Genomic DNA, 17,360 nt, shown 5'->3' with positions numbered 1-17,360 from the left:
CAAAATGTGTGTTGAGAGTGGAACAATGTACAGTCTATATAGTATCCAAATGTGTGTTGAGAGTGGAACAATGTACAGTCTATATAGTATCCAAATGTGTCTACATTGTTCCACTCTCAACAATCTATATAGTATCCAAATGTGTGTTGATAGTGGAACAATGTACAGTCTATATAGTATCCAAATGTGTCTTGAGAGTGGAACAATGTACAGTCTATATAGTATCCAAATGTGTGTTGAGAGTGGAACAATGTACAGTCTATATAGTATCCAAATGTGTCTTGAGAGTGGAACAATGTACAATATATATAGTATCCAAATGTTTGTTGATAGTGGAACAATGTACAGTCTATATAGTATCCAAATGTGTGTTGAGAGTGGAACAAAATATATTTGAGCACATTATAATAACATTATTGTAGCTATTGAATTAATATAAAGTGTTTGATTTTAAAATTACCATGCATGCATAAGATTTTATAGAAATATTTTCCATAGGGAGACAGCAACATACGATACTTTGAAATAACAGATGAACCACCATTTGTACATTACATCAACACCTACCAGTCAACAGTTCCTCAGCGTGGCATGGGAATGATGCCAAAACGAGGCTGTGATATCAAACATTGTGAAATATCAAGGTATTTGACAATAGTATGTTACTCATTAAGCAAGTTTGAATATTAAAGACAGACTTATGGTTTCTGGATATGCAAATATTGTAAATATAAGGAAGTCTGAAGTAGCAGGTTAAAAAGAGAGAAAATTTTAGTCCAGCATCAAGTGTTATTGAACTTTGACCCTTGTATTTACTAAGTTCATAAGCTCTCTGAACTCTTTGTGAGAGGTAAGCATTGTTTGTTGTCAATGGTTTGCAAGATTTTGAAGGTTATCTTCAAAACTATCTTATCTTAAGGATAGAAAATTGGTATCCATTTTTGATATAGTCTTCTTTACAAATAGTTCCATAAAGATTCTAGACGTTGTCTTCTGTATGATGTTAAATATAGGTTGAGTAGTGATACATTATTACTATAAATAGCAGGGTTTGAAATGTTTTTTTCAATGTGGTACTAATCACTACTAAAAAAGACCTTAAATTTTGAGTCAATTTGACAGTTCCGTGATCTTTGTCTTCATTCACCATATTTTCAATAAAAAAAAAATGTTTTTTGGAAGAAGGAATATCCAACTACTTGTTGTACATCAATATTTACTTTTGTACCCACCTTCACTAAGAAAACCTGGTTACACGTGGGAGAAGGAATACCCACCGGTGCAACTATCCTGCTTTTTTTTGTACGTCAACTATCTGTACCCACCTTAACTCTCTCGACACAGGCTTGGTCGAATTGATTGACCATGTGACCACGTTGTACTCATTTAAAGTCATTATAGTTTTGATACTACTAACTTTTAATATAGTATGTGTATCTTCACAAAATTTGGCAGACTTTCAGTAAACATTATAAGTTTTCCACATTCAAAAAATCAGATTTTTAGTGAAGTATTTTTAATGAACTAAAAAAAAGATTTGTCCCTGAATATATTGAGTCTTTTTTACCAGTTCGAGTCCAAAGTACTTTTCATGTTAAGATTAATAATACTTTTCTTCATCTCAAATTTCATTTGCATAATCTCTAAAAACCTCCTAAATACATTTCAAACATTTGTTTTCAGTAAAACTTTTTATTTTATCTGTTATTTTCTCTACCCTAACCCTATACGAGGTTGGTCAATTTGACTGACCCCATACAAAAAATAAATCTAAATTACCCTTTTTTTCTTTCTGGAATGTCTTCAAATTGTAACATGAAACTACATTTGTTTTTCATAAATATCTTTAAGCTCTTAACAGTATACATCTATTTATACTTAAATTTTATTGTTTTATTGCTCTTTGAACCATGTCTAACTTCTGTTTGCACCATTATGAGTTGTAAATCCCTTGGGGAGAACATGAGGCTCATGTTAAGTTATCAAATTACATTACCCATGAACTACTCCAAGCTGCTCATGTGCATGACTTGTGAAAATTTTTTATTATATTTTTATTATTTATTTTACCTAATCTAACTAACTAACATAAAAAGTTTCCTATTTTTACATCTAATAATAATAAATAAATAATACACATGAAAAACAAGAAATAAAGTACATACATGGGGCTTTCTTTTTTTTATTTGTTGCCGACAACATTTAACCCTTTTTTTATACTAATGGTAGTAATGCACTAAATAATGTTTGTTTAATTAAATAATGCACCGAAGAACATTGAATAATAACATGCAAAAGCAGACAATGTTTCATAACTATCACAGTTTTTTTGGCTTTTTAACTATGCAACAAGAGCTGTTACAAACTCATCCAAGCTAATCGATATGTTTCCTGTTGGAATGAAGATTCTACTGAAAGAGAAGTTAACATTTTTCTGTACAGAAAACAACATAATATAATACATTGTTTGATATATGAAATCTTTGCTTTCTATTGGTTAAAAATAATATTGTATTAAATGTAAGAGAGATCTATTAACAAATCCTGAAAGAGAGGATCTTACAGGTAGGTGTGGCAAGAGGGGTCTCATTTTCTATTTGATGGCTCTGTAACCAAACAAGATTGAAGGCTATAAAAATTATGGTTTGCCTGAGAGATGACAATTTTATAGTGAGTAATTTACATTAAATTTCATACTTATTGGAGGGGTGGTGAATAAATTAGAGAAGAGGAGATGCCTAGAGAAAAAATGTCACATTTCTCACACAAGAGTAAATTCAGTATTTTTTTAAATATTGCCTTATAAAATGAAAAACTTAAGACTTGCCTACAAAATAATATAGGGATTATTATCTACAATTTTATGCTATACTAATTGGTATAACATAAACAAAAAGCAGTTTAATTAAATTTTGAATGTAAGTCACTAAAAATCTTGTGACATGAGCAGTAAAGTATGCCTGTGCAGAGAGGGTTAACATGGAAGAAGGAATACCCACTGGTGCAACTATCCTGTTTGTTGTACATCAACCATTCACCTCTAAGAAATGAATAATGTTTTATTTATGAACAAATAAATGATTTTCATCTTCAGGTGAAGACAAAAGATGGAATCTTTCAAAACGTTGACCTTTCTTCCTGAGCTTCAGTAGATTAATCCTTCAAGACTTTTTCTACCAGTATCACTCTGAACTAGAAAATTGCTGCCATTTTTCTTTTGTTTGTTTATTTTGAGGAGAAATTGCATGGATATGTAGTTTGATATACATACAATTTTCCTGAAAGAGGATAAATGCAAAATTATCTGAGTCACTGCACTACCAGGCATTTTTAAAACTGAGAGTGTAGTATATCATCGTCTGTGAATTTAAGAAAACCAAATTATCAAGTGCAGTTTAAAGAGCTTTGAAATTTGCTTGATAAAAATGTATATTACATGATATTTTTGTGTTTAAAGATGAATACAAATCTGTGTTATAACGTCAAGAATCGCATCATTCATATAGAAGTCTAGAATACTGTTTACAAGAGTAATTGTTTAAGGCATTCACTGCCATGTTCTCCACTGGTGGGTCACGACTTACTTTTAGTTATGGACAGCATGACACACTGGTGGGTCACATATTACAAGTGACTTCAATAAACTAATTAAACATAGTATAGTTACCTATATAGATATTAGACGCCTGGGTTAAGTAAAAAAAAAAGAAACGTGTGATTGACACTAAGGTAGGAATTATTAATACTACTGGAAAAGAAACGTGTGATTGACACTAAGGTAGGAATTATTAATACTACCGGAAAAGAAACGTGTGATTGACACTAAGGTAGGAATTATTAATACTACCGGAAAAGAAACGTGTGATTGACTCTAAGGTAGGAATTATTAATACTACTGGTGGCAAAGATACATTAAGAAAAATAACAAAATACAAATTCAATTTGTTAAGAGTTGGCTTTTTTTATCATATGTATGAAAATTACAAATACTTAATATCTATTTCAAGTTTTCTTCTGTTTGTTTCAGATTCTATCGATTACATACCAGTGGTTTCTGTGAAATTTTGTCATTTACTGTGCCTAGAAAGGTATGTAAAAATATATTTTTAAATGAGAGGTTTTTGTTTGTTTCTTTTTTTTTAACTTTTTATATTATGTATAATTGTGTGATGTACACATGTTTATAGTGTAACCAAATGAAAAAGTAAACAATTTAGTGGTGAACTATGCAAAATCATGTTGATATAGATGGGTTTTTTTTTCAGTCTGACCAGTTTCAGGATGATCTTTATCCCAATACGATGTCTGATGTTCCAGCTATATCAGCTGAAGAATGGGTCGATGGTAAAGAAGCAGAACCAATCTTGGTAGGTGGCCAAAATGTTTCTTACTGTACATCCTTTTAATTTGGATATTAGTTAATAAACATGGCAAGTTTAATGTTCAAAAGTTTTTTAAAATAGCTTTAGGATACTTGTAATCTTGCTTTTACAAGTGTAAAATTATTATTTTTTTCTTGTGTGCGTGTGCGATGAAAATGGTATTAAAAAGAATCGGAGAAAGGAAGTAAATAAATTAGTTTTAGGGAAATGGGATTTGAATTTCAGATTAAAGACTTTCAATGAAATATATAAGCTGTTTTTAGTATAAAGATATTTATCACTGATATAATAAAAGCTTCTGAATTCTACTCCACGTATTTTTGTTCAATGTCTAAGATAAAATAGTGTTAATTTTTAATTACCGTAAAGAAAAAGGAAATGTATGATATATCCTTGTTTTAAGAGGAATTTTAATATTTAAGTCTTTAATTAAAAGACACGAGTTTTAAGAATTTATGTATTTCTTATTCTGTGAGTGTTTCAGTAGTACTTTCACATCAGGATTTTTTTTCTCTTTCGACAAAGAATCCCCATTAGTTGATAATTAATTACTTTTGAAAAATTAACAAAACACATACTTAGCCCAAGCCTGTCACCCCACAGTCCATATTTTTTCTATTGCATGAACGATTAGTTCATCATCATGATAAACTAGTGATAGTAATGCTTCATTTTTCATTTATCTGAAACTTAACAGCATTGATTATAGATATTCACTCATGTTTGTAGTGGTAGGATGCAGTTTAAGGTATGTTTCACACATTTGATGAAAAGATAGAATGTTTTTATGATGATGAGAAACCCACTTGAAGTAAATATATATATAGTAGAGACAGCTGATATGGGTATTAAAATTATTTATTCAAAATGCAAAACAAATAACGTTTCATCATCCTTAGGTCATCATCGGGTTAGGAATGACTTTTGAAAAAAATATTTTTTTTTATGTAGGTATCTCTCAAAGAAGGTTTTGTTCCCAGCAGAAAACAGGAGTTTAAAGTAACAAAGAAGTCAAATATCTTAGATAAGATGCCCAAACAATCAGCACAAGCTGCTTCAGCTGCGTCTGTAAGTTGTTGATATTATTTTAGGCCTTAAACAGATTGAGTATTGAACTGGTGTACTTAAATACATCAATTCGATTTTCGATATCTCACTACTATAAAGGCTTAGTTTGGTCTGATATTTCATTGGTGGTAGTGTCCAGGGTCACTGATGAGGAGTGGAATTCTCCGAAACTAGTCTGGCTCACAGACACACCACCCAATGAAAGAATAGATCGTTCCAAACTTTTACTTGTTAAACAAATGTTTAAGCAACTCTATTTATTCAGATTGAATATGGTTTAAGAGTGTGAATTGGCACATTAACATGTTTTATTCTTTTTTAATTTTTTGAAGGAAAACTTTTGATAGTATCTGTTTCAGAATTACCAATGTAAGGTTTTACAATAATAACTAAAACACTTATGGTTTAAAATATAATGATGTTTGTACTACATAATTAACAAAAAAAGTGGTAATTTCTGAAATATCAAACACATCTGTCAATGATAACTTATTAAACTATTATTAATATATATATATCTGAAGCAAGGAAATTATAATTTAGAAACAAAAGTTTTAGTTTTAGGATTATTTTACTGAAAGGGTTAAACATATGGTTTAACAACATTGAAAATCAATGTCCTGATACTGATTCTGAATACTTACCTTTGTTTTTCTCACTCATATACACAGGGAAAGTGTTATTTTAAATATTTACTGCAGCTTTCAAATTAATTGTAATTTTAAGTTGTACAAAAATTTGATCATTAAAGTTAATTCCAACTGAAAAGTAACAGTTTCATGGATTTATGATCAATAGAAAGTATTTTTAGAGTTTATATAAGAAACTAATAAATAGAGATTTAGAAAATACACTTAGATTCTGAATGTGTTTTTAAAAAATTAGCTAGAGCACACTTCTTGCAAAATTTATAATATATCTTTGAAGTTATTTAATCTGTTTTGACACACATATTGAAAGTTTCTATCTTTTTCAAGCTTTCTCATGGTATAGTTAAGGCAAACTTAGCCCTTCTTCAGGTAAGCTTCTGATAAGTCATAAAACAAACTTACTTTGTTATTTCTAATTACATGAAAAACTTAGTAGTAGTTTAATATCTTTTTTTTTCTGTTTTGTCTTTAAACCTTCAATGTATCCTAGAGTAGTGTTACAAGAATGCTGTTAAACTTTTGCAAGAGTCAGATTGTTATCGTTGCCATATTTTCCAGTAGCCAATTTTGAAGTGTTTGTAGTTTTGTGAACACTGTACGACGCACAATTTGGAAAACCAAATGAGAAGTTTTAAAATATGATAGGCCCGACATGGCCTGGTGGTTAGGCCACTCGACTCACAATCTGCAAGTCACAGGTTGAAATCCCTGCCACAACAAACATACTTGCCCTTTCAGCCATGGGGGCATTATAATGTGACAATCAATCCCACTGTTCATTGATAAAAGAGTAGCCCAAGAATTGGCAATGAGTGGTTTTGACTAGCTGCCTTCCCTCTAGTCTATCACTGTTAAATTAGGAACAGCTAATGCAGAAAGCCTTAATGTAGCTTTGCACGAAATTCTAAGCAAGCTAAACCGAAATACGATTAGATTGGTGTATAACTGAACTTCAGTTGAAGTCTTGTAAGCTGCGAAGATTATGTCTTTGTGGTAAATTGAGGGTACTTAATTTCACATTTTGTTAATTTTAAAAGTTAAATCATAAACATCAAAATGTGATTGTTTCATTTTTTTCTCTGCAAGTCTGCTCATGAAGATGTATTGTATCCAGAATGTTGTGAATAACACAAACAGAAAATCTTTCTTGAGTGTTCCTGTATAATCATAGAGCTCTAATTACAGTTTAATAGAATCAAACAATTAAAGAAAAACAAATGATAACATTACATTTTAGGTGGCATGACATTGGAAAAAAAAAATACTAATAGCAGAGACATAAGAAAGTTCCTTAAGCAGTGTAAAGTTTAGTGCACTTAAATATTTGTAAGGTAAATAAATAGCATGTTTTATGTAGTAATTATTTTTAGAAAGATCAATTTTTATTTTTATCAGTGTTGGAATGAGAGTTCTTGTGTGTTTTATCTTGAAGGATAAGAAAATGGACGAACTGTTAGAGGAGATGAGGAAAATGAAAGGAACGTTAATCAAGCATGAACGTCGTATTAGAGAATTAGAGAGGAAGATGGAAACTCCATTAGCATCAAAAGAGCCCTCACCTGGTCCAGTGGCACCTCCAACACCTCCACCTTTTATCAGTGGTAATGGTGTCATACCAGATGAAGCGTAAAGTGTCAACAATTCACAATCAAGTGTTGTTGTTGTTGTGTGTACATCAGCAATATAAACACACCAACAAGTATATAAAAAAAACAGGGAGAACATAAAATGGTTCTTAACCATCAATTACTGTATGTGTGGGTAATGTGAATGGCCAGTTGCTCATAAAGGGTGTGTGAAATGTCAGAGCTATATCAGTCAATGTTCTGAAGTTGGGAGTTTAAAAATCTCTCATTCAGAAGGCCAAAGCCTGTTTCCACACCATATTAGATACTTGTATGATAATGCCAAGGGTAGATTTTCTTTTTCAAACTAACCATTCAAAAAATCCACTTCCATTTCTCTTTTACTGAAGCATTTCCTTACAGGCAACAAATTTTCTTTATTGAAACTATAAATTAGATTATGACAAATCGGTGTTAAAGTATTTTGAACGTAATTAATGCCTGTTGCTCGGTAACATTGGTTGTGACTATGAGCTTTCTGGTTTTATACATACTAAATACATGAGCTGAAAATACTGCAAACGTTACTGTTTGGACGATGTATTATCATTTAGCACTTTATAGAAAAGTAAAAGGTAATTTAAAAAGCTATTTCAAATAAAAAAAATCAGAACCAAAGTTTTGCATTAGAAAAAAAAATAAATCTACCTCTTTTGAACTTCTTAGGGACAAACCAAAGCATGTGACGCAGTAATGTGGTATTTAATCTTTCTTACTTTGTTTCACGGCACAATGTGGTGTGGATCTGATCCACGAGACTCGGCCGAACCAACTCCCTGGGTTATTATTTAGTATACATTTGTTGTTTGTGTACATATGTGGTGATTCTACGGCACATATTTTTTAAAAAACAGATTTACCTTTTACTTTGCACAAACTATATTTACACAAACAACTTGTTCATATATACATATTTTATTATGCAAATCGTGTAGGTAGTTCCTATGTTTGTCGCTTTTAGACAGATAGAAAATTTTAACAAGCACGTGTAAGGTAGTCTTGGTTTAACGACAGAATCAAAGTTATCATACCAAATCCAGATTTTATTAATTTGTATTCTGTACTCTGTTAGATGTTGGTGTCTTTAGCCTTCAAAGAAGCTAATTGTACAAGGATTGTTGTAGGGCTAAAATGTGAAATGTGTTTCACGTGTTTTGTTCAGTGCCTCGACATTTAATATAACGTATCAAAATTGATCTCGTTTTAGTGCTGGCAGTTACTCGATATATTGTAGCATACACACTCGTTAACCTTTTTATCTGGTATTATAAGATTCTGTGTAACAGAAGTTTACATGCCAAGTAATCGTTAATATTTGATTTTATAAACTTCATCATTTACTTTTACAATTGCCCCTCTAGTGGCACAGCAGTATGTCCGCAAACTTACAATGCTAGAAACTGGGTTTCAATAGTCGTGGTGGGCAGAGCACAAATAGCCCATTTTGTAACTTTGTGCTTAACTTTAAACAAACCTCTACCATTGTTATTATGTTGAAAATTCTTTGTTTACAAAAATCTTTTACATACTCTACTTTCAGTTACTACATACATATTCATTAATACTCATTCAACGTTATCAGCACGTAGCGTGGACGATTCGTTAACTACGAAGTTGATCAGAGTATGCTACTGAATCGTTGATGTTTCTCAGTCCAGGGGTAGAAAGATATATTTAAAGGTGATTTGACACCTGCTGCAGGTAGAGGAATCAAGATAAAAAGCTCGGAAGTATTCTGGTTAATGAGCTCAAACCAACATTATAATCACGTGTTTTGAATGTGAATAGTAATATGTTTTAGAAATTGCATAAATATTCCTTATGACTTTAAATGCTACTTACTGATTCTGATAAATGTTTTAAAGTACTAGAATTTAACAAAATAACTACTAGAAGCTAACTTCAAAAATAATCAGATAATGAACATTTTTATCACTGAAAAGAATGTCAAATGGATAGTCTAGTTTATCCACATCCCTAAAAAAAAATACACCAAAAGATTAAGTTTCTGAAGTTACAAAAAGTGTTAGTTCTCCAACCTTGGGTTCCAGGCTCAATGTTTAACAATGTTTTATATCTTTTAGTATTGATCACACTGTAGGGTGATGAACCAAACTGAAACCACTTTTTTTTTTTCTGTTATTACAAATATACTTTTGTTTTTACTTCAAAAAAAAAAACATTTTCCATGCTTTGAGTTAGTTTTAATTAAATGTGTGTAGAAAGTAGAACGAAGAAATATTTCATCAAACTACAATTAAGGCAGAGCTAACCACTTTTGAATTTTTCCCGAGGTGATATAAGAAAAAGAAAAACGTTCAACATAAAATAAACAACACATAAAATTAAGCAGATATAAAACTATTTCAAGTAAAGAATTACTAAATTTGAAAAAAGGCAAAAAAAACAAAACAACTAAAGTCAACAACTTCTTTATTTTACTTTATATTTGTTGTCTGTTTGAATTAGTCTTCTGTGGGCATACTGTTAGTCTTGTTGTATGTATATTTTAGCAATACCTCCATAAACTATGCACATCATTTTGTACTGTAGTTACTCTTACGTTAATTTGTTTTTTATTTTTCATATTAAGTAGACTTGTTAACATATTGTTTATGTATAATTTATTATTTATTTTTTTCATATCATTAATTTAACTAATAGATGCAAAAATGTCATCAGTGGCAATGTAGAATGGACATACTGAACTATAGCAGTCAGTGGTGCTTATCAGTATAGACATTAAATATCACGTAAAGTCTGAAAATTGGTGTTATTCGTAAAGAGTAAATCATGTTTTTATGTGAAACTTGCATATACGTATGCATGCATCTACATTTTTTAAAGTACCAGCAAGTTCATTTTTAGGCCTCCAGTGGACTGAACTTAGCTCGGCCATGAAGGTAAGCCAATACTAAATTAGGCTTACGGACAACAATACTAAATTAGGCTTACGGATTAGGCTTACGGACAACATCATAGCAGATGAATATTGGTGCTTAATTTGATAGTAGTTGTCAAACAAATCACATTTTATGTTGTTCTTGAAATGAGAGACTTGAAAATGAGTTAACTTTTTTTTTATGTCTGTATGATCAGTAAAAAAAACAAATCACAAACACATTGTCGTTTATAATCACTATGTGATTTTATATTAATGTCTAAGTTAGGAACTGAGAATTTTTATCTAGGTTTATTAAAGAGAACAAAACAAAATGTAATCATAATAAAAAGGTTATATTTAAAAACCTTAATTTGTTATTCAAAAAGAAAAATAGTGAAGCTGGAAACAATTAGGAAATGACTTTAAAAAAAGGGTGGGGGTTGTTGTTGCGAAATTTATGAAAGAAAAACTGGGAAGCTTCAGCAAAAAAATGATTGAGACTTTTTTTGTGATGGTTTTTTTTTACCCCTTGTCTGACTTATCATTTATTTAGAAAATGAATGCTTTTTTTTTACATGTGACTTTGGATGCAGATACCTGAATGTAGAACATGTGAATGGTATGTGTATGTAAATATATATGTATGTGTGTTAAATTAACAGTGATAAAAATAAGAACAGATGGTTCCTCTTACTTATTAATACTCCAAGATAGGGTTTTTACATGTATTCTAAGATTTCTTTTTCACAAGTTTTAACTAAATATACATTCTGAAGCATTTTACTTGTTGTGTTTCACAGCTTACTTAAAAGGTCAAATACATATACTTGAAAAATATAATTCAATTTAAAATTAACAAAAATATATATGTATATGTAACATGTACATTCACATCCAAAATGTACTTTGTATTAGACATTTTATATGTGCCATAGTTTTAACGATTAATGTGTATTTCATATGGTTTGTAGTGTACTTTTAACTTAAACGTGCTGGTTCTAAGTCATTTTAATTGTTATTAACTTTGACGAATCTACTTTAGCAGTTATTTTTGTGTTTAAGAATGTAATTAACAATAAATGTATTTTTAAGCATTTGTTGAGTTTTTCTTTTTTTTGATATTTCCAAATTAAGTAAAACTTGTATGTAAAGACTATTTTTCAGAACTTTAAAATCTTGTTAAAAATGAACATAATTTATTTTGCTTACTTATTTAATAAAAATGATTCTGGTTGGGGTTTTTTTTCGCCATTTTAAAAAACTGTGTACGTGTTTTGTAATAAAACCACTTGTTTGATGTAAAGCCAGTTCCACACCGACTTCACAGACACTAAACCTGCAGGCATTTCAACTGTAACAGTAATTATTTCTCGCATCGGCAGTTTTAAACAGTGTAGGGGTAAAGGAAAAGGAGAAAGCTAAATTACAGAAGGTGACAACAGGACTTAGAGAGGAAACTGAGGTTTTACATGCGAGGGATACAGAGGCTAGTGATGACTTTTGGTAGGTTGGAAGCAGTAACAATAGGGTTAGTGATTATAAATTTGGTTATAAAGAGCAGAGGTAAAGAACAGATTTCAGCCTTTTGGCTTGTGTAGATGATGAATTTGAGGAATGAAGGATAAAAACAGATAGGGATGGGAATGAACAATATATGAATGTTATTGTTATAGGAGATACATTCATTACATTAGGAAAACACATGGGTTCAAGAAATCACTTTAACACAACAATACAATACCCTATAACCTGAGCACTTTCGAAAGGTGGACTGAAAAAGAAAGGTCCAACTTTTGAAAGTGCTCAAGTTATAGGGTATCATATTTTTGTATTATAGGAGATGCTTTAGTACAGCATGTAGATATGATAGTCTGTGGAGTAAATAGGAAGAAAAAGATATTATGCTACCCAGAGGCAGGGGTGGAGGATATAACTGACAGAATAAGTGATATAGTAAAGGGGTGCTAGCAGTATGCAATCATGCACATAGGAATTAATGATGTTTGGAAGGTTAGGTCGGAGGAGCTAATTGTTAAGTACAAGGAATTCAAAGAAACAGGCTATAACAACTGAATCCTGTCAGGGATACTGCCAATATTTAACTGTAGGGATGCAATTGTAAATAGATCACTCTGGCTTAGGTCGATATATGAGGAAAAACGGTTGGCTGGTGGATTAATGGAAGATTTTTGGAATGGATGGTTTTTTACATTTAAATAGGGTAAGGGCTGGCTTGTTTGGAAGGGATATAAACCGAACAGTAAGGGCAACTTTAAACTAGGATTTGACAGTGAAGATGGCTAGAATAATGAAAAAAAATATGATGTAAAGAGGGGGGTATAGTGTGGGATGAAAATATATAGGTAGTGTTATGATAGGCTAGACTGTTATTATAATACTAAAAGTATAAAAATTATAAAATTGATAAATTTAGAGAACTGATTGGAACAGAAGGTTTTGATATAATGGGAATAACTAAATGTAAATGTTTATGATGAAAGTGATTTCTTTGAAATACAGGGTTATAGGTTGTTTAATATGGATAGAGTACTAAAACAAGGGGGAAGAGTGGCTAATGTGTAAAATATGAGTTACAGCCTGTTCAACTTGATGACATTAAAGCTAATAGCAATGAGGTTGAATCTATTTGGGTTTTTGTTATAGGTTGTAAGGGGAGAAGGTTTTTAGTTGGAATTTGTTACATAGCACAAGATGAAACTAACAAAATCAATGAGAAACTCTACAGTGAAATAAAGAATTCAGCTGTTAATGAGATTATAATTATGGGCAATTTTAACTTTAGACATATAGATTGGGAAATGTTAAGAGTCAAGACATGATGGAGACAAGGTTTTTTAGAAACTATTCAAGGTGGTTTTCTTCAAGAATTGGTTAGGGAACCTAGTAGGAATAATGCTATTTTATATTTATTGTTAACTTTTAATAAAGAAATCAGTGATAGGGTAGAGATTGGGGAACATATTGGTGCAGATGATCATTGTTCAATTCAATTAAATTTGATGTTTTGCTTCATGTGGAGATAAGGAATAGTGACATTTTGGTTCCAAATTTAATAAAAGAAAATTTTGAAAGAGATGAGGCAATAATTATGTGCTGCAAACTGGGCAATTGAATTAGTTGGAGATATACCAATCAAATGTAGAAAATGTTAAAAGTAAATTCTTGAATATTCATGATAGGCACGTTCCTTATAGACAAAAAAAAATGGTGGCTGTAAGTAAAAAAAATAAAATAACAGGTTGGTTCACAAAGAGTATAATGGATAAAATTAAAGGAAAGATTATAGATATAAGAAGTTTAAACTGAGTGTAATCGTGGGAGATTTGGAGGATTATAAATGATCAAAAGAGTTGATTAAATTAGAAATTAGGAAATCAAAAACAAAACTATATGAAAATAAAAGGTTGGCTGAAAATGTAAAGATAAATAGTAAGGGTTTTTTTTCAAATACATTAAGGTTAAGCAAAATGTTAGAATGTGAATTGGGCCTTTGAGGGATGATACAGGAAATCATATATCTAATGATTATGGGATGATTGGGTTATTAAATTCTACTTTTTCTTCAGTTTCTATTAATGAAGATTTATGCGATATTCCTCACCTTCAACAATTTCTAGATGAAAACGAGATTGAACAAAATGATCCCATAAATTTGATCTTAGTTAAAAAAAAAAAAAAGAAGTTTAACCTATTGACTGTTGATTCACCTTATAGGGTATGGTTCGCCTCCAGCAGTTGAGTGTGAGTGTGATGTATACGACTTGTAAAAATCCCATGCGTGTTTGGAGCAGCTTCAGTCAGTGGGTTAAAGAATGATAAAGATCCTGGGCCAGATGATATTTACCCAAGTGTTTTGAAAAAGGTTAAGGATTGTATATGTGAGCCACTTGCTACTATTTTTTCTAAATCCTTCAATAGTGGGCAGGTACCAGAGGATTGCAAGTTAGCTAACGTAACTCCTCTTTTTCAAGGGAGGTGATAAAATGTGTACTAATTATAGATCTATTAGTCTTGCATCAATGGTGGGAACATTTTTTGGAATTCTGATAAAAGATACTTTGGATAGTCAGCATGGTATCATTAGGGGAAAATCTTGCCTAACCAATCTTTGAAGAGATTACTGCTTATGTAGGTGAGGGTACACTTGTGGATTTGGTGGGCCTGAATTTTCAGAAAGCATTTGACAAGGTGTCACATAAAATGCTTGTTAAAAAGTTATCTCTGTAGTTGTGGGGGATAGGTTGGCTTATTGGATAGAAAAACTGGCTGGATGGAAGAAAGAAGAGGGTTGTTATAAATGGAGTTCAGTCAAATTGGATTACTGTCATGAGTGGGGTACCTCGGGGCTCAGTGCTAGAATCTCTACTCTTTTTGATTTACAAAAAATTTAAAACCCACCAATAACATTCGTGGACAGTAGATTATTTTAATTTGCTAATGACATTACTGGCTGTGACGAGAATACTGCTGCTGCTTTACCAAAGAATTATATAGTGAATTGGGCAAATAAATTGCAGATGGCTTGTGTTTTTGGAGAAGGGGTAGAGTCAGCTTATTTCTGTGCACATGCTTTGTTGCTCTGGGAGTATCGTATTACGGTGTCACGTGAACAATCTAATGACACAAGCGGTGATTTATTGCTTTATTTTCAGCAGACTTCTACATCAGTCTTTGACTGTAAAATAAACACAGAAAATAAATGTGAAATGTTTAGCAGTTCGCACACTGAAGAGGAGTACTTTGAAACTTTGTGACCAATAATAAAGAAAAAGAGCACAGCTAATCCACCTCCTGTTGACAACGCCCCACTTCATGTCATGACAACGTGAAACTCACGAACACCCGTGTCCTGCATACAGCAAAGAAAATGGGGGCCTTAAAATTCAGAAATTTAGTAAGGTCAATATGGAATACAACTTTGCGTGGCTCATTTTTTATATTAAGGGCACCTTGCTATAGAGGGCATTTGGACGCGGTCGGAAAGGTTCTCTTAATGTCGAGGTTCTACTGTACAAAGTTTTACTGTGTACAGTGAATATTGAAGCCATCAAAGATCTGGCCTGACCTGGTGGTTAGGAGGCCCAACTATGGGTCGAATGATTCGTCCACGAACATGCTCGCCCTTTCGGGATTGGGAGTGTTATTATGTGACTTGTCTGCGTCACCTTCAGGAGATGACATAGACATGTCAAAACACACAGTGTGTTTTTTTAAGTGGAGGCTGTCATCGGCTTCAATAAATATCTTTTAAATTGTATACAGTAAGATGTTGCATTTTAATTTATAATCTGATCTTAAAATTAAAAAACGCTCATGAAAGCGCAAAACACAAGATGTGAAACCGCAAAGTTGCATGTATCTCCGCATGGACACAACAAACCTTCATGCCAAATTTGGTAAAGATCCATCCACAACCTACCAAGTGGTTACATGGACATACAACAGACAGTACTATTATATTTATATAGATTTATTTTCTTTTTACCAAAGGGTAAGATAGATTTTTATCTTTACGGCTCTAGAGAAAAAATTCAAATATGTATATGGAAGCGAGTCTTTGAACTCTTACAGGACAAGTCGAACGAAGATATTTTTTAGATATAACTGGTACTGAGTGAGCTACCGATCTTTCAATACCACAAAGTTATAAATCTCTAACGCCATACATTGTCAGGCGGAAAGGTGTTGTGGTCTGTGGCATTGGGCATTCGCAGACTAGGGGACAAAGTAGTGTGAAATTATGAATCTAATAAAATATTCATATACATATGCTGAATGAATAAAGAAATAATTACGTTTCTCATTTTCCGGCCAGGTGGTTAGGGCGTTCTACTCGCAATCTGCTCGCCTCCTTTCAACGGTAGGGGCGTTATAATGTGACGGTCAATCCCACTATTCGTTGGTAAAAGAGTTGGCGGTGGGTGGTGATGACTAGCTGCCGTCCCTCTAGTCTTACGCTGCTAGATTAGGGACGGCTAGCGCAGATAGCCCTCGTGTAGCTTTGCGCGAAATTCAAAAACAAACAATTCTCATTTTCCAGGTAACTCCAAAGAAAATGTGAACAAAAAATACTAAAGTTATTGCAATTATTCTCACTAATTTCTCCTGTATTCCCTGTGTTTTATATAGAACATAACTGCTATAACGCTATAAATCGGGTTTCGATACCTGCAGAGCCGAGATAGCCCATTGTGTAGTTTTATGCTTAAAGAAAAACTGTGGTCAGTTCGTTGCTCTGAATATCGCAACAGACTAATCCATAAAATGACACAAAACTTTTTATTTCACTTTATAATACTAAACTGTCCAACATACCAGAACTGTTTGAATTCATCCAGGGTCAAATACTTCGTTATTTGGCTTTTCGTATACCTATTGTAAATACGAGGATCAGAGGTCACGTGACAAACAAAGGTGACTTTGATTGGCTATTAGCACACCTAGTGTAAATACGAGCTTCAGAGGTCACGTGACACACAAAGGTGACTTCTGATTGGCTTTTTGCATACCTATTGTTAATAGGAGCTTCAGAGGTCACGTGAGACATAAAGGTGACTTCTGAATCTTGATAATGGACGGTGTGCCTTGCATCCACTCAATAAAACAAGCTTGTGAATTCATCAAAAAATTTAAACCCTACCCAGAATAATAGCAAAAAACAACAGAAGGTTGTATCAAGGCGAGATTTTCATTCAGCCACCATCTCCCGATGATTCCAAGTACTAAGACT

The 17,360-nt window shown here is 32.1% G+C and overlaps 1 protein-coding gene across 2 annotated transcripts in view; it reads left to right on the top strand.

Annotated features, from left to right (window-relative positions):
- Positions 1 to 9,907, top strand: part of LOC106476171 (coronin-1C-like) — an 11,335-nt gene extending 1,428 nt beyond the window's left edge. The window contains exons 2-7 of one of the 2 annotated variants that reach the window (XM_022380111.1): positions 499 to 644; positions 4,028 to 4,088; positions 4,266 to 4,367; positions 5,334 to 5,450; positions 6,428 to 6,469; positions 7,533 to 9,907. In XM_022380111.1, coding sequence (XP_022235819.1) covers positions 592 to 644; positions 4,028 to 4,088; positions 4,266 to 4,367; positions 5,334 to 5,450; positions 6,428 to 6,469; positions 7,533 to 7,730 — 573 coding nt within the window. In that variant the 5' untranslated portion in view covers positions 499 to 591 and the 3' untranslated portion in view covers positions 7,731 to 9,907. The remainder of the gene's footprint in view (positions 1 to 498; positions 645 to 4,027; positions 4,089 to 4,265; positions 4,368 to 5,333; positions 5,451 to 6,427; positions 6,470 to 7,532) is intronic. The other variant, XM_013936839.2, reaches the window with a different exon arrangement.
- Positions 9,908 to 17,360: the final 7,453 nt, after the last annotated feature.

This window comes from Limulus polyphemus, unplaced genomic scaffold, assembly GCF_000517525.1.
Source record: "Limulus polyphemus unplaced genomic scaffold, Limulus_polyphemus-2.1.2 Scaffold9962, whole genome shotgun sequence".
NCBI classification, from domain to species: Eukaryota; Metazoa; Arthropoda; class Merostomata; order Xiphosura; family Limulidae; genus Limulus; species Limulus polyphemus.
This window is presented reverse-complemented; position numbering and strand designations above follow the sequence as displayed.